We start from the raw sequence: 18,025 nt of genomic DNA, 5'->3' as shown, positions 1-18,025 counted from the left end.
TACTGAGGCTAGCCTTCAAGTGAATTAAAATTCCACCAGCTGCCATGAAGGGATTTGAATCCATGTCCTCAGAGCGTTAGCCTGGGCCTCTGGATTACTAGTCCAGTGACATTACCACTGCACCTCATCTCCCCTCAATTCAGTCCCATTGTTTGTAGTTCTTGTACTCATGGTTTAAGAAGTACTGTTCTTAGCACTGTTACTAAATTGCTGTATAGATCTTAGTTCAGAACATCAAGTCCTCTATGAACAGCTTTTAAACACATGTTAGATTATTTTATTCATATGGTTATAGTTCAATGTTGAGGTTAACATCCATTCAATGGCTTCATTTGACGCAGTGTGAATGGTTGTGATGTCACCCAGAATGGATCTCTCAGGGCAGAAGTTCAATATATGGCTAATGGTCTGAGTTGGATAGCCATAGTCACAATTTGAGCTGTTTCACATGTTCCATTTGTGGAGCAAGTGACCACATCTTCCCTGGCCCATCCTTGAGCCATTGAGGGTTGACCAGATTTTCTGTGCAAGTTTGAAACCTGGGAACTTAACTTGGGTCACTTACCAGGTTGTGGGTGGTGATGTTTGTAGTCAACCAGGAGGTGTGCCACCGAAAGCTAGAGCTGTTATTAGTTTGTAGGGTGTGGAATGTGTTCCACTTAGGACTATGGGATTTCAGACGAGTGCATGGATGTTTTTTTGAGGTTCTGTGTCAATGGGAAAGCTTCATTAGCTGTCAGCCTGTGGTGTTCTTTGAGGAGGATGTTTTCCTTATGGATATCAGTAGGTTCAATGCATGCTAGCACAGGAAGCCGCTTGAGCTGTGGTGGTCTCAGTGACCCAGAAATAATCCTCTTGACTTCCTGGAGTTGGATAGTTACCACGTTTGTGTAGCAGCTCCTGATTCAGGTTGAGCAGCAGTATTCTGCTGTTGAGTAGACCAGGGCGAGTGAAGCTGTGCCTAGTTTGTTGGCTGTACTGCCCCAGGTGGTACCCATATGAGGTTCATTCTCATCTTGACCTTGGCTCCAGTGTTCTGGAGGTGGTGTCGGTAGGTCAATGTATAGTCAAGAGACATGAAGTTCTTCCCTGGCCTTTGAGTTGTTCAGTTGGAAGGCTAAAACAACAGTCTTGGCAGCACTTGATCGAAGTCTTCATTTCTGAAGTAGCCTTCTAGCGAACATAGATCTTCAGTGAGTGTTTTCTCAACATCCTGAGGTTCTTTAGCCTGAAAAGTCAGGAGCAAGTCGTCAGCATATGTGAAATGCTATAACCCTGCAGGTAGGAGGTCACTGGTATTTATGTTGAAGAGAGCCAGTGTGAGGACTGATCCCTGTGGGAGCCTGTTGTTGGTTCCGTGCGGGCAGCTGATTTGGTCTCCGAGGTACAGGTGGAACTCACGGATGCTGATCATGGAGTTGATTAGTTGTAGGATTTTCACACATCAGATGATTTTGGAGAGTTTCAGTAGTGTGCTTATGCACCATGCTGTGTCGTAGGCACTGTGTCATAAGTCAACCAAGACAGTTCCTGTCTTCAGGCCTTCCTGAAAGCCGGCCTCAATATGTGAAGTCAGTGTCTGGACATACTCGGAGCAGTTGCATTCTGTGCGAAAACCTGCCTGTTGGGAGACGTCTCTGCTTCCAGGGTGAGACCCTGTTTAACAGGAGGCGTTCCAGAATCTTTTATGTTGTTGAGAGCACAGCAATGGGGTGGTAGCTGCGTGGGTCGTCGAGTGGCTTCCCTGGAAGAGTACAAGCAAAATGAAGACTCTGCTGCAGTAACAGCACTTCTCAAGTCCCTTGATGAAGGACGCCTCATAAGATGGCAGGAAACAGTGAAGAAGATTGATTTGACACACTCGAGCCGAACGACATATAAACTGGGAGCAGCCGTGCAGCAGCTGGACCAGTGGCCCAGAATCGATGCTGATGCTGTCACTTCACAGCTCCTAATAAATTTAAAGATACCAGCCAGCAGGGAAGATTAGCAGACAGTAAAAACAGCCCTGCTGCAGTCTCTCAAGACTGTCCCAGAACAGACAGACCTGTCTAGCCCTTGCACAAAAGAGGAAGTGGACAACACCCCGATGGTAACCAAGTCAGGCAGAGCAGCAGGAGTCAATGGGATTTACCCAGAATTCCTGAAGAGCATCAGATCACGGGGGGTGGGGTGGTGGTGGTGTGGCTAGCAAAACTGTTTGCCAACATGCACAGCACAGGCACCATTTCAAATACCAGGCACAAATCCAAGATAATGGCCATTCCCAAGCCAGGGAAACATGTTGGGTGCAGCAATGTAACACTCAAAGTGACAGACTAGCAAACCAGGTGTCATGAGTTAGACTGGAAATGTGCTAAATTGAACTTGGCAAATATCTGGTGTGCCTCAAGGGCTGGTACCACGAACATTGATGAAGAAACCTACCAATTTATCATTAAAAATCCGACCTTTTCTCGAGTATCTGTCAGAGAAGAGAATATTCCTACCCTGATCTGTTCTGACTTATACATGACTCCTGTCCCACACTGTATGGTTTGCTCTGAAGTGACAGGCAAACTCCTCGGTGGTAGAAACAAATAGCTTTCAAGGAGAAAACCCCATAGCATTTCAAGATAAGGAGGAATGAGCAATAAATCAGGCCTTGTCAGCAATGTCCACCTCCCTCGAATGAACTTTAAAAATGTAATGGACACATGGATCAAAAACTAACATCTGGTTGTGATATTCCATGGTAGATACTTAGGAAGTCTTTTAAGACTAGAAACATTTTCATTCCTATCTTGATCAAAAAAATTAAATTGCATTTACGTAGCTTCTTTCACAACCTAAGGATCCCCTAAAGTGCTTTAAGGCCAACTGAACCCTTCTAAAGTATAGTCATCACTGTGTTATAGCAGATTTGTAGCCAATTATGTACAGCAATTCCTACAGAACTTGCACTTGGAATGTTGGCCTGGATTTATAGGCTCAAATCTTTAAAGTGGAAACTTGAACCCACAACTTCTAACTCGGAGATGAGGGTGCTACCCACTGAGCCATGGTTGAAACAGTATTAATCAATAAGTGCCTCATGGGGAGCTTGCCTGATGAACCTTATTGTATAGTCTCAGTGTTAACTCGTCCACTGTAAGTTTGCTAATGTTGACCAGTGAGTAGCAAGAGTGTCCACTCTCCGCCACTTGTGTATCCCTCATCATCAAGGGCCCTGAGAAGCCTAGATAAAAGTGAATGCTTTAACTGCTTGTACCCTGTGCTCTGTTTTTGACAGCCACTGGTAATACAGTGTTTTGTCAGCTAACTTGTCTTCCTGTGTTCTTCGAATTAATTGTAGCCATTCTGGCCAATGGGAACTGGGTGTGCCCGTGGATTCCTGGCGGCTCTGGACACAGCTTGGATGGTGAAGAGGTGGGCGGAGGACATACCATCTCTGGAGATCTTGGCAGAGAGGTGAGAGAGTGGGGTATGTGCATGTATGTCTATGAACTAAATTGTCAGATTCTGGAGGAAGTTTCAAATTTTTTCCGCACAGCAAATATTGAACCAGCTGGGCAGGAAAAAGAAAGACTGAGGGATGACCTGTTAGATGTATTTTTTATTAAGAAGAGTTTTATAGGGTAGATGTAAAGATGTTTCAACTTTTGTGGGACACCAGAACTAGGGGCCAGAAGGATATGATCATCGCTGTTAAATCCAATAGGAAGTTCAAGAGAAACTTTACCCAGAGAGTGAGGAGAATGTGGAGCTCCCTATCACAAGGGCAGGTTGAGGTGAATAGCATAAATGCATTTAAGAGGAAGCTGGATAAACACATGAGGAAGTAAGAAACAGAAGAATATGTTGATAGGTCAAGGTGAAATAAGGTGGGAGGAGGCTTGTGTGGAGCATAAACACTGGCATGGACCAGATAGGCTGAATGGCCTGTTTCTGCACTGTTAGTTCTATGTAGTTTGATGTTTATTTTGGGGTCTGACCCTGTTACACAATGAGTGGTTACTAGGTGACAACGGAATGTTTAGTAGAATAATCACGGCATGGGGCTTTGCGGTGTTATTGCAAAGATTGCCAACTGGGAAAACAAACCAGGGAGAAATATCATAAACCAACACCAAACATAGACTGGAATTTCTTTTACTAATCTGTGCTGTCACAGTGATAGAGTTGGACAGACTCTTAACAATCAGACTCTGGCTATGAAATAATTCCAGGCGTTTGGCTTGCTGATTGTCTGAAGAGATCAGGCCTCTTCCCAGCCTTTTTGAAGGTTTTTTTGTCTTTGCTGCTGTTGTTGTGCCCAGGGAGTGGTTGAAGGCGCTAGTATTATGGATGGCTTGCTGGGCCAATTCAGGGGGCCTTAAGAATCAGCCCCAGAGGGTGGAACTAGAGAAGGTTCCTTTCCATAGAGGGCATTTGTGCACCAGTTGGATTTTTAAGGGAAGCTGACTAGATACATGAGGGAGAAAGGGATAAAAGGATATGCTGATAGAATGAGATGAAAAGGGTGGGGAAGAGGCTTATGTGGAGCACAAAGCCAACAGAGAACAGTTGGGCTGAGTGCCCTGTTTATGTGCTGTAAAATCTATGTTATTTATGAAACAAAAACAAAAACCGCTAGAAAAACTCAGCAAGTCCGACAGCATCTGTGGAGAGGAAGGCAGAGTTAATGTTTCGAGTCCGTATGACTCTTCGTCAGAACTAAAGAGAAATGAGGTGAAATCTAAGCTGGTTGAGCTGGGGTGGGACAGGTGAAGCTGGATAGAAGGTCAGTGATAGGTGGAGGCAAAGGAGAGATTGCCAAAGATGTCATAAACAAAAGGTCAAAGGGGTGTTGATGGTAGTGATATTAGCTAAAGGATGTGCTAATGGTGACATTAAGGATAGAAAGCAGGATGAGCAAGTGACAGATGGCCTAATGGGGGTGGGGTGGGGGGAAGGGATTGAAATAGGTTAAAAGATGGAGATAAAACAATGGATGGAAATACATTTTAAAAAATAATAATAAATAGATGGGAAAAGAAAAATATATATATTTAAAAATATATAATAATTATTAGAAAAAAATGGATCAATAAGGGGGTGAGGATAGAGGAGAGAGTTCATGAACTAACGTTGTTGAACTCAGTGTTAAGTCTGGAAGACTGTAAAGTGCCTAGTCGGAAGATGAGGTGCTGTTCCTCCAGTTTGCGTTGAGCTTCACCGGAACGTTATTTATGAAGTTTGATTGCTTTGATTCTTTTTGTAATGTGATGCCAGCCACAAATTGTCAATTTTATTGAATTAATCATGACAGTTTGCTCTGGTATGAGGGTAAGCCACTACGTTATCATATCCAGTTCCATCACAATAGCCTAGAACCTGAGGCTGGCATTACTTCTGGATTAATGCTTAACCCACTCATATGTTAACCTTCAGCCTTCTTTTCGATCAGAGCTATTAAGCCATTCGAAATAAACTGACCAACACAGGTGTTAAAGCAGGTGAGGCATATCGTCTAAATTATATGATGCAGGGTAAAGAGAATCTATTTCCTTGGTTGCATGAGGAAGCCCAGAATCAAGGGAGCATGAGGTTACTCAGGGTCGACGTAAGAAAGTGCTTTTTAAAAAGAAAATAACTACATATATTTATATAGCATCTTTCACCACCTCGGGATATCCCTAACTGCTTTACATCCATTAAAATACTTCTGATGTGTAATCACTTTCGTAACGGAAAAAGCAGAGTACCCAGTTTGTGCACAGCAAGATCTCGCAGGCAGCAATGTGATAATGACCGAACAATCTGTTTTAGTGGTTGAGGGATCAATATTGGCCCGGGCACAAGGATAACGGCTCAGTTCTTCTTCAAAATAGTGTCATGGGACTTCCTACGTCCACCTGAGAGGGCAGATGGGTCAAGATTCAACGTCTTATCCAGAAGACAGCACCTCTGACAGTGCAGAACTCTCACAGTACTGTACTGGAAAATCAGCCTTGATTTTGTCTCTGGACTGTGAATTGAACCTACACTTTATGACTCAGAGAAAAGTGCAGCCTACTGAGCCATGGTTGATACACTTTGTCTTCATACAATGGGTAATGGAAATCCAGAACCTTCTCCGCAAGAGGCTGTGGATGCATTGGAACTTTGAAGAGTTGAGATCAATAGACTTATGTTGGGTAAGGGTATTGAGGGATATGGAGCTAAGGCGGGTGGATGGAGTGGAGGCAGTTCAGCCACAATCTAATTGAATGGTGGAAAGGCTGGAGGGGCTGAATGGCCTCCTCCAGTTCTTATGTGTATGGTGGTCTTGAGATAGCTAACAACACTGAGAGTAACCAGTTGAAACCTACTCAAAGCCCTAAGTTGCAATGTGAACCCTGAGCTGAGAATGCAAGGAATAAAGCACAACCATCCCTCGGGTGGAGATGGAACCATCAAACCAGGACGCTGTGTGTCCATTACTACTCCTGACCCTCAACAGGCAAAACACACTGTTGTGAAGACTAAATTGTGTTCTTTGGACTGTTGCCAGGAATGACTTTTTGATCTGCTGAGCACATTGTTTGGACTGATTTATTCAGATTACAGATATGGCAAGAATGTTGTTTAGAAAAAGCAGTGATGGATTTTGCTGTGAAAAGCTTCGTTATCTTCACTCATCTGCCATCCCAATAATCTGGGAAGATTTTCAAAAGCTTGAACAAGAGGTTAAAACTGCACAATGTTTTCACTAGAATCTCCAGACTGATCTCCAGTCTTACATCAAAGGATTGATGTACTGTATGGGCAAGGTAAAAAGTTGCAGACTCGAGAGGGAAAGAGTGAAGGAGGAAGAGGCAGACAGTGGGGGAGAGAGGGACAGAGGGGCAGAGAAGAAAGTGGGAGGAGAGAGTACATTTATCTTGCTGTAAGTATAATGAAGTGTTAACAACAGACACTGTTATTCATACACAACTCAGTCAGCAAGTTAAGGGGATGAAGAAACACGTCTTGAGTGGTGAATCTCTAGAACTTGCTGGGCAATATGCACTGCTCCATAGTTAACTTCACAGGGATGGCATCTTGTCCTTAGCTGCCCTATTAAGAATTTGAAGGACTTACACATTCATTGCTCTTTGATCAAGCCAGAGAAAATTGGGGCTGTAACTTACAGCTTAAAGTACTCTTTTAGTGACATGATAATTGTTGATTCAATGCCAATTAATTACCCTGGCTCAGAAAAGAAACAATTTAAATTGTTCAATCGTAATCTTGTAGGTAGTAAGTTGTTATAGAGATTTAAAAGGTTACTTTCTTTCTCTGTTTTCTCTCTCTCTTATTCTAATCTTTCTTTTCCTCTCTTTGAACAGAATCTTACCAGCCACAAGGAGGCAGCCTTGGTGGTGGGAGGGAGGGGCATTTGTGAAAGTTGGTGTCAGGCCGGCCACCTGACATGTTCCGAACGATCTTCCTGGAGGAGGATTTAGAAGGGCAATGACTACCCACCCAGCAGCAGAGTGTAGCCAATTATTGACGATCAAGTGCCCGATTGGGAGCAGAATGGTTAAACCACTGGGATCTTCCCGACGGCAAATGGGTCTACACAAAGAGGCTGAAGCCAAGCAGATGGCTGGACACAGCCTCCTGTGGAGGAGGGGTGGTTGGGAGGGGGGGGTGCTGACCAACATTGCCACCTTTAATTTCACCTCCCATCAGAGCTGCAGCTGCCAGAGGGCTAAAGCCATCCTAGGAAGGACTCTCTCTCCACAATGATGGCCTGACAGCTGTGGCCACAATTATTTTCACCTTTTTTAATATTAATTCTTCAGAGGGCTCCCCCATCCTGAGGTGCTCTCAACTGTTTCCTTCCTATGGCGGCAGCACCAACCTCTACTGGTAAGGGTGCCATCTGCCAAAGCTTCAGGAAATCCAATTGGCCCTACCGCCAATGAAGCCTCACCGCCCTGACATCCTTCATTGGTTGGGGATCCTAGAAGTGGCCTGTTAATTGGCCGCCTCCAGGAAGATTGCACAGGTGGGAAGGACTCAGACATCATCAGTGGAAATGGTCCTGACACCTGAGAGTCTTCTAAGGCGATTCCACCCTACCTTTCTCTTTCTGTATCTGATTTGATTTGATTTCATCCAGTTTCCTTCTCCATCACTCCTTTGTTTCTCAATCCCAAAATCTTATTGCTTGGACCCATTGTTCGCTGAGGTCCCAGATTCCCCATAGCCCTCATCACACACTTATCAGCTCACACACCCAGCAAGTTGTGGTGCACCTCATTTTGAACCGAAGGGTGTGGGAAATGATTTATCTAACGGGACAGGTGATGAGATGCACCACTGCAGCTAAATCCTGCCAAACGGTTTATAAAGCCTCTGTCTTATGGAACATATTGATGTTTTCCATTGATTCCCATTCACTCTGGATTCCCATCATGTTTGGTGTTAACACTGAACAGGGGACCATTCAAATTTCAGCCAGAGAAACCCTCACGTAACTTAGGCCGATACACCCAATGCAGTACTGAGGGAGTGCTGCGATGTTGGAGGCACTGTCTTTTGGATGAGATGCTAAACTGAGGCCCCACCTGCTCTCTCAGGTGGACATAAAAGATCTATTTGCAAGACGAGTAGGGGAGCTGGTGTTCTGGCCAATATTTATCCCTCAACCAACATCACTAAAAACAGATTTTCTGGTCATTCTCACATTGTTGTTTGTGGGACCTTGCTTTGTGCAAATTGGCGGACGTATTTCCTACATTACAACAGTGATTGCACTACAGAAATACTTCACTGGCTGTAACACACTTTGTGACATCCTGAGACGTGGAAGGCGTGACAGAAATACAAGTTCTTTGCATCTTTGTTTGCTGGGAAGTGTAGTGTTATTAAATGTGATCGAATTTTCTGCCCCCCTTCTTTCTAGAGAAAGTATTTATCGACTGCTACCTCAAACCACACCAGAAAACATCAACAAGAACTTTGACCAGTACACCATAGATCCAGGGACAAGGTACCCCAACCTCAACTCAAACTGTGTCCAACCTCACCAGGTAAGCTCATTGTGACATATACATCGCTTAAAAGCACAGAATGATAGAATGTCACAAGTGGCCATTCAGCCCATTGTGCCAGTGTCGGCTCTTTGGTAAAGCTAATCCAATTAGTCCCATTACCCTGTTATTCTTCTGTAGCCCTGTGAAAGTTTCCCTTCAAGTTCGTATCCCATTGGAAATTGAGTATTGAATCTGTTTGAATGATAGCGTATTCCAGATCAACATCAACTTGCTGTGTTTAAAAAAAAAAAGTTTCCTCATGGTTATTTTGCAAATCTGTATCCTCTGGCTACCAACTCTCCTACAACTGAAAACAATTTCTCTTCACTTACTCCAACAAAATCCTTCATGATTTTGAAGACCTCTATTAAATCTCCCCTTAACCTTCTCTGACTTAAGGAGAACAAGCCCAGCTCCGGCAGCCTCTTCATATAACTGAATTCCCTTATCCCTGGAACGATTCCAGTAAATCTCATCTGGAGCCAATTTTTTTTCATTCTTGGGATCAGAGTTTCGCTGACAAGGCCAGTATTTATTGCCTACCCCTGACTGCTCTTGAGAAGAGGGTACTGAGCTGCCTTCTTGAACTGCTGCAGTCCATGTGGTGGAATTACGTCGACTGTATTGTTGAGGAAGTGAGTTCCAGAATTTTAATCCAGCAACAGTGAAGGAACAGCGATGTAGTTCCAAGTCAGGAGGGTATGTGACTTGGAAGGAAACTTGCAGGTGGTAGTGTTCTAAAGAAAATAAACTGAAAATTTCCTTTAACTTCCTTCAGGTTCGTCAGCTGTACATCACAACTGATCTGAAGAACTGTCCATTAGAAAGAATAAATTCCATTCGAAAGTCTATCAAAGTTTCACGTCGTGGTGAGTCAAGTTTTCTAATCGAGGTTGGATCTGTTGGTATTCTTTGGGCCTTCTCCAGGTCTGGTCTCTGGACCATCCCCCATTCTTATTACCCCACATTGGAGCCTTCAGCTGTCTGAGCCTTAGAACTCTGTATTCCCTTCCCAAAACATCTCCACCTGTCTCTACTCCACCACAATACCACCCCCTCAACCCCTGATACCACCCCGCACATGATACCTCCCCCCCGCACACGATACCTCCCCCCCGCACACGATACCTCGCCCCCACACACGATACCTCGCCCCCGCACACGATACCTCACCCCCGCACACGATACCTCGCCCCTGCACACGATACCTCCCCCCGCACACGATACCTCGCCCCCGCACACGATACCTCGCCCCCGCACACGATACCTCGCCCCCGCACACGATACCTCGCCCCCGCACACGATACCTCGCCCCCGCACACGATACCTCGTCCCCGCACACGATACCTCCCCCCTCGCACATGATACGTTGCCCCCCCCCCCACACACGATACCTTCCCCCCTCGCACACGATAACTTCCCCTCCCCGCACACAATACCTCCCCCCGCACACGATACTTCCCCCCACACACGATACCTCCCCCCGCACACAATACCTCCCCCCCACATACGATACCTCCTGCCCCGCGCACAATACTTCCTCCCCCCTGCACACAATCCCACCTCTCCCTCCAGCATGCGATACCACCTCCCTCCTGCACGCGATACCTTTGCTCCCCACACACGATACTTCCCCCCCCGCACATGATACTTCCCCCCCCCGACATAAATCCTCACACACCCCACACGATACCTTGCTCCCCTCCCCAGATATCCCCTCCACTGATACCTTCTCCCCTCCCCCAAAACCCTCCCCCGCCAACCCATGATACTACCCTCTTCGTCGGATACCTCCCCCCACCTCCATAGCTTCTTGAACCGCTGCAGTTCATGTGACGTAGGTATGTTCACTGTGCTGTTAGGAAGGAAGTTCCAGGCATTTGACTTAGTGACATTGAAGGAACAGCAGGCGACTGTCGTTCCAAGTCAGGATGGCATACGACTTGGAGGGGAACTTCCAGCTGGTGATTTTTCCATTCATCTGCTGCCTTGATGGGCAACAAATGCCTTTCCAGCAACACTCACATCCTGAGAATGAGCAACAAAAATAAAAGTCTCTTCACTGCCAACACATTTAAGTAACACCTTTCGGGGTCTCAAGCTGTCCCAAAGTGCTTTGCAGCCAATTAAATATTCAACTACAGAGCCCAGTCAACATTTTGAGGAGAGATTGAGTAGAATGGGCCTATATTCTCTGAAGTTTAGAAGAATGAGAGGTGATCACGTTAAAATGTGTACAACATTTAGATAACTTGACATAGTGAATGTTGAGAGGCTGTTTCTCCCTGGCTGGAGAGCCTAGAAGGCATAGTCTGAGGATAACGGGGCAGCTGGTTTGGACTGAGATGATGCAAAATTTCTTCACTCAAAGGGTTGTGAATTTTTAGAATCCTCTATCCCAAACAGCTATGGCTGCTCAGCTGTTGAGTATATTTTTTTGGAATAAAGAACTGTGCGGGAAAGTGGAGTTGTGGCAGAAGATCAACCGTGACCTTATTGACTGCTAGAGCAGGCTCAGGGTGCCTGCTCCTGTTTGCTATGTTCTTATGTAAGCGGTTTTACTTTCGCTCTTATATCTGGTGCTGCTAAAATATACGTACTCAATTTAATAAAATACTGACGTAATTCCTAATAATTAGAGGAAACTCAAGACCTGAATAGAATGCTGACCTTCTTCTTATGGGGAGGTGTTAACACGTTCAACACCTGATTCCAGAAATGAAGACAGAGGAAAGTCTCAGGAGATTTTGTCCATTGGCATTGGCAGCAGCTGTTTCCAGGTTACATATTAGAAAAGGAGTCTTGTGGCTCAGTCGGTAGCGCCTCTGCCTCTGAGCCAGAAGCTCTGGGTTCAAGTCCCACTCGAGGACTCAACAGACCGAGTAAAAAGCCTGTTAATCCTTCCATCACTTCCCCACTATTCCCCAAAAGGGGAAAGAATGCGTGTGGAGATACAAAACAAACAAACATACTGAATACAAAGTATTCACAGCACTAAAGCAGGCCATTCAGCCCAACTGCTCTATGCTGGTTACCATTTCATCTCATCTGACTACATACCATAGAGGTTCAATTTAGTCTGAGGATTTTCAAGTTGTTTAATAAAACATACTTGGAGATCTGTGTATAGCTCTGGTCAACAAGGATATTGAAGCACAGGAAAAAAGATTGACAATGGTGTTAACCAGAACTGAGGGATGAAACGATCAGGTAAGATTAGGCAGGCTGGGGCTTGTGGCTCAGGAAAAGAGGAGGCAAAGAGGTGACCTAATAGAGATCTTTAAGATGATGAAGAGGTTTCAATAAGGTGGATATGGAAAATTTGTTTCCCATTGTGGGTGAATCCAGAACAAGGGAGCATAAATATAAGGTAGTCATTGACATTATAAAATTCAGGAGGAATTTCCTTACGTAGAGAATGGTGAGAATATCAAACTCTTTGCGACATGGAGTAGTCAAGCAGACAGCATTGACGCCTTTAAGAGAGGCTTGATATGTACATGAAGGAGAAGGGAATTGAGTGATACACAGGCAGACTGGCAGGGGGTAGATGAGAGTAGGAGGAGAATCATGTGGCGCATAAACATAACTGGGGCTAAAAGGCCTGTTTTCTGTAAATTTGAAACCTATGGAACATCTATGGACACAATGGGTATGACACTTACCAACCTGCTTATCCCTTGTCTTGTGTTTATCTCTCAATCACAGAGTCGGAGGTTCGTCCCAATAGGCTTTTGACCTGGTGCCAGAAGCAAACAGAGAGCTACAAGAACGTGACAATCACTGACCTCACCACCTCCTGGAGTAATGGCCTGGCTCTGTGCGCGATCATACATCACTTCTGCCCACAACTAATGTATGATTTAATTTTTGCATAATTTGTAACAATGAAGAGTGGGTTAATCCAAAACCCAATCCCTGAACACATTAAAATTCTCAGCCTGGTTTTCAAATCCCTCCATGGCCTCACCCCTCGCTATCTCTGTAACCTCCCCCAGCCGTACAAATCCTTTGAGACCTCTGCGATCTTCCAATTCTGGCCTCTTGTCCCTCCCTGACTCCCTTTACTCCACCATTGGTGGCCATACCTTCAGCTGCCTGGGTCCTAAGCTCCACGATTCCCTTTCTAAACCTCTCTGCTCTTTCCTCCTTTCAGACTCTCCTTAAAACTCAGCTCTTCAACCAAGCCTGTCCTAATTTCTGCTCATGTGACTCAGTGTCAAAATTTCTTATCTGATCATGCTCCTGTAAAGCACATTGTGATGTTTTATTATTTTTGAGGTGCTATATAAATGCAAGTTGCTCTTTTTGTAGGACTTAGTATGTTCTGCTGACCTTGGTCACAGTTTGGATCTTGCATCGTTGGTGCAGTTGACTAAGCTGGTAAAAGTTGGATATTTTTGAAGCCTGTGAATTAGTGTACAGGAAATCCACTCTCAATCCCCACGTCCCACAGCCACCTCAGCCCTACACCTCTAAATCTTGCCCCAGCCTTAAGACCAGCCCCTAGCCCCATCTTCTACACCCCTACCCTGGTGATGTGACCCTTCTTCTTTCCTCTCCAGTGACTTTGATGCACTGAATGAAGAAGACGCTGCCAAAAACAACCAGCTGGCCTTTGATGTAGCGGAACGTGAATTTGGAATCTCTCCAGTCACCACAGGAAAGGAGATGGCCTCAGTCAGTGAGCCTGACAAACTCAGCATGATCATGTACCTCTCCAAGTTCTATGAGTACTTCCGAGGCAACCCACGTTCAACTGCCTGTGAGTGATCCATCTGTTAACATGTGTTGCTGATAAATTATACTCATTTCATAACCCCCAATATTGATCCTGATGTCAACCAAGGCTCAGTGGGCAGCACTGTCATCTCCCGGTAGAAAGGTTGGAAGTTTGAGATCCACTTCAGAGACTTGTGCACAAACTCCAGGCCGACACTTCCAGTGCGGTACTGAGGGAGCGCTGCAGTATCGGAGGGTCAGTACTGAGGGAGAGCTACACTGTTGGAGGATCAGTACTGAGGGAGTGCTACACTGTCAGCGGGTCAGTACTGAAGGAGTGCTGGACTAGCAGAGGTTCAGTACTGAGGGAGCACTGCACTATCAGAGGGTCAATACTGAGGGAGAGCTACACGGTCGGAGGATAAGTACTGAGGGAGTGCTACACTGTCAGAGGGTCAGTACTGAGGGAGTGCTGCACTAGCAGTGGGTCAGTACTAAGGGAGTGCTGCACTGCCAGAAGGGCAGTGCTGAGGGAGTGCTGCACTGTTGGAAGGGTGCTGCTCTGTTGGAGGTGCTGTCTTTCAGAGGAGACTTGTAAAGCCAAAGCACTGATAGACCAGGAGCTGATATGGGTCAGTGAGTACAGTGGGAAGCGGTACATTTTTATTCTTTCATGGGATATGAGCATTGCTGGCAAAGCCAACATTTATTGCCCATTCCCCATTGCCTTTAAGCAGGTGGTGGTGAGCCCCCTACAAATGAATGATTTGATGGGCTGGGTTGCTAAACTGTGGGTCATGACCGCACGATGGGGTCGCAGAGGTCACATTTGGAGGTGTAAACTCCCCCTCCTCCAAAACAGCCATGGCGATTGTGGAGACTGGTGACGCAGCCTTGGACTCACTGGATCCCTATCGCCAAACAGCAAGGGGAAAACAGTGAGCCAAAATTGCTCTTTAACCATAGAAGCAAGTGCCAAGTGGGCCCGGGATGCTTGTGCCCCGTCTTGGTGCAGGCAGGAGGCCAGCAAGTGTAACTCAGTCACTGAATGAGTGCAGCAAAAACCAGGAGGTCATGCACCTGAGCCAGGAAGGTGAGTGGCAGCTTCAGACTTTACTGTGTTTCTGGTCCTGTCTACCTCTTGTACATGCTCCTTACCTCGGGATATTGACTTTGCTCCACAAGTACCAACAACTAGACCAAAAGGAGGGAAGGGGAAGAGAGGCTGGTGAGTGAATGAGTTTGTAGCGGATGGGCATTTGGGGAGAGCAGCTACTGAGTGAGAGTGGGGGGGGGGGGAAGGGAAGGGTGTTTGGGAAGAGGGCAGCTGAGTGAGTGAGTAGGGGTAGGGGTTCTGGAAGTGGAGCTGGTGTGTGTGTTTGTGTTGAGAAGGGTTGATTACAATATTTGTGTTGGGGTCGGCGGAGTGGAGGGTGAGGAACTTAAAAGGGTCTTTGATTACTAGGAAAAATGGAGAGCTTGGCTGACACCTGCATGAGTACATAAAATAATAATGTTTTCAATAAGTACTTCACAAACACAGATTTTCACATTTATATGATGTATTATTATATGTTGATCCATTATACGTGAACTTTAATAATTATCTAATGAATGTTACTCTGCTGCTTTAATGCTTTTTTTTGTTTTTCCTGGTGTCTGGGGTGATGTTAATTTTCAAGTGTTAAAATGAGATCACATTAGAAAATAGCTTGGGAGGCACTGTGCTTAACCATTGCAGAGCCTTGTAAAAATCAACCACATTGCTGAGGGTCTGCTGTCAATTATATGCCAGACTGGGTAAGGATGACAGATTTCCTTCCCTAAAGGATATTAGTGAATCAGATGGGTTTTTAAAAGAATTTATTGGTTTTATGATCATTATTAATGAGACTAGCTTTTTATTCCAGATTTATTTAGTTAATTGACTTTTAAATTCCCTAGCTGCCTTGGTGGGATTTGAACTTGTGTTTCCAGATCATTTGACTCAGGTACAGAAGATTCCGCACTTTCCAAATCATAGAATCAGAATGATACAGGACAGAAAGAGGTCATTCGGCCCATTGTGCCTGTGCTGGCTCTTTGAAAGAGCTATCCAATTAGTCCCACTCCCCCTGCTCTTTCCTCTTAGCGTTGTAAATATTCCCTTTCAAGTATTTATCCAATTCCTTTTTGAAAGTTGCTGTTGAATTTGCTCCTACAGCTCCTTCAGGAAGTACATTCCAGATCACAACAACCCATGTTTAAAAAAATTCCCCTTTGATTCTGTTATAGATGAAAATCATTTAAAATGATATCATCGACTTCAGTTTGTCTTTTTGTCTTTTTCCAGCGGCTATCTTCAGACAGGATAAGGAAAGCAGCAACAACCCGTCTGCACCTCCAACCAGGCAATCAAATTCAATCTTCAATGGTATCAATTTGTTGCCAAGGAAACGGACACCAAAGGTAAGAGATCATGACAAGCTCTGTGTTGGAAGTGTAGAGTTGATGTGGAACGTGACACGAGAGAAAGTTCACATGAAATAGGATAGGGGAGACGTGGAGCAGATTTCCACTTGTGGTGAGATCAGATCTTAGGGCCATAAATATAAGGTAATCACTAATATATTCAGTGGGGAATTCAGAAGAAACTTCTTTACTCAGAGAGTGGTTAGAATGTGGAACTCACTGCCCGAGGGAGTAATTGGGGTAAATAGTATAGATATATGTGAGGGGAAGCTGGATAAACAGAGGGGGGATGAAGGAAAAGAAGGTTATGCTGATAGGGTGAGATGAAGAGGGGTGGGAGGAGGTTCATGTGGAGCATTACCACCAACAGAAGAAAACAAGAAAGAGGAGCAGGAGTAGGCTGTGTGGCCCATCAAGCCTGCCCTGCCATTCATTACAATCATGGCTGACCTTGGGTTTCAACTCCACTTTCCTGCCCACTACCCATATCCCTTGATTCCCTGAGAGACCTAAAATCTGTCTATCTCTGTCTTAAACATATTCAACACTGGAGCAACCACAACACCCTGGTGTAGAAAATTCCAAAGATTCACAACCCATTGAGTGAAGAAATTTTTCTTAACCTTAGCCCTAAATGATCAACCCATAATCCTGAGATTGTGAGATTTTCCAGCCAGTGGAAACAACCTTGTCAAGCCCTTTCGGAACCTAGACCAGTTAGGCCGAATGGCTTGTTTCTACGCTGTACATTCAATGTGGTAGACACTTGGAATATTTGCATAACAACAGAGACTGCGAACAACTTTGGCGAGAGAGTGCGGGCAGTGGGATTACTTTGGGATTGATGCAGGGCTACAGGGAGAGAGGAGGGCAGTGGGATTAGTTTAGGATTGATACAGGGTTATGGGGAGAGAGGAGGGCACTGTGATTATTTGGGATTGATGAAGGGCTATGGGGAGAGAGCGGGCAGTGGAATTAGTTTGGGATTGATCTAACAGAAGGCCAGCAGAGATATGATGGGCTGAATGGCCTCATTCTTGAACCGTAAATATTGAAGGCCACAGAAACAGATGCTGATTTTTTTTAAAAAAACATTTGAGTTGCAGTATAATTGTGAAGTTATCAATATATTCACCCTCCAGTACAAGTATTTAATGGTACAAAAACAAAAAATGTTGGAAAAACTCAGCAGGTGTGACAACATCTGTGGAGAAAGAGAGACAGAATTGATGTTTCGAGTCCGTATGACTCTTCTTCAGATCTAGAAAGAGTTATACAGACTTGAAACGTTAACTGTCTCTCTCTCCACAGATGCTGTTATACATGCTGAGTTTTTCCAGCATTTTTTGTTTTTGTTTCAGATTTCCAGCATCCACAGTATTTTGCCTTTATTTTAATGTATTTAATGATCATCTTCTGTTTCAGCAAGAAAAGAAAAGTGAAGATGCTGATGCCACAAGTAAGAGGAGGAAGAAGACCGACTTGCTGTCACAGGAGGTTAGTGAGATAGTGGATAATTGGAACATTACATTATAAAAGCAAATAGATGGAAACATCTACCTTTAAATGATATAAGAAGCATCATTCCCTTCCTGGGCATGTGAAATCCTTCATGGGAACTGGTGATTTAGGGAATTGGTCTTCTCTATGGGGGAAAACCTCCCACTTGTTGGTTGCCTTCAAAAGACAGGCGAGAATCCATTTGTGTAATATCACTTCTAGCTCCAGGAATATTTTGTTCCCCTGTGTGTACCCAAACACATGGAAATGGTGCTATCCTGACGTCCGACAGACTGAGGTATCATCAGGATGCCAAGTTGGGCAGT

At 44.9% G+C, this 18,025-nt stretch overlaps 1 protein-coding gene across 12 annotated transcripts in view; it reads left to right on the top strand.

Annotated features, from left to right (window-relative positions):
- mical2a (microtubule associated monooxygenase, calponin and LIM domain containing 2a) overlaps positions 1-18,025 on the top strand; it is a 253,781-nt gene that overhangs the window by 107,206 nt on the left and 128,550 nt on the right. For all 12 annotated transcript variants that reach the window (XR_005944170.1, XM_041196942.1, XM_041196944.1 and 9 more), the window contains 7 exons: positions 3,335-3,450; positions 8,897-9,023; positions 9,805-9,895; positions 12,735-12,882; positions 13,592-13,791; positions 16,081-16,196; positions 17,625-17,696. Coding sequence is in view for 11 of the 12 variants with exons in the window: in XM_041196942.1 (XP_041052876.1) it covers positions 3,335-3,450; positions 8,897-9,023; positions 9,805-9,895; positions 12,735-12,882; positions 13,592-13,791; positions 16,081-16,196; positions 17,625-17,696 (870 nt within the window). In the remaining variant the exon portion in view is untranslated. The remainder of the gene's footprint in view (positions 1-3,334; positions 3,451-8,896; positions 9,024-9,804; positions 9,896-12,734; positions 12,883-13,591; positions 13,792-16,080; positions 16,197-17,624; positions 17,697-18,025) is intronic.

Source organism: Carcharodon carcharias, chromosome 10 (assembly GCF_017639515.1).
Source record: "Carcharodon carcharias isolate sCarCar2 chromosome 10, sCarCar2.pri, whole genome shotgun sequence".
Classification (NCBI taxonomy): Eukaryota; Metazoa; Chordata; class Chondrichthyes; order Lamniformes; family Lamnidae; genus Carcharodon; species Carcharodon carcharias.
This window is presented reverse-complemented; position numbering and strand designations above follow the sequence as displayed.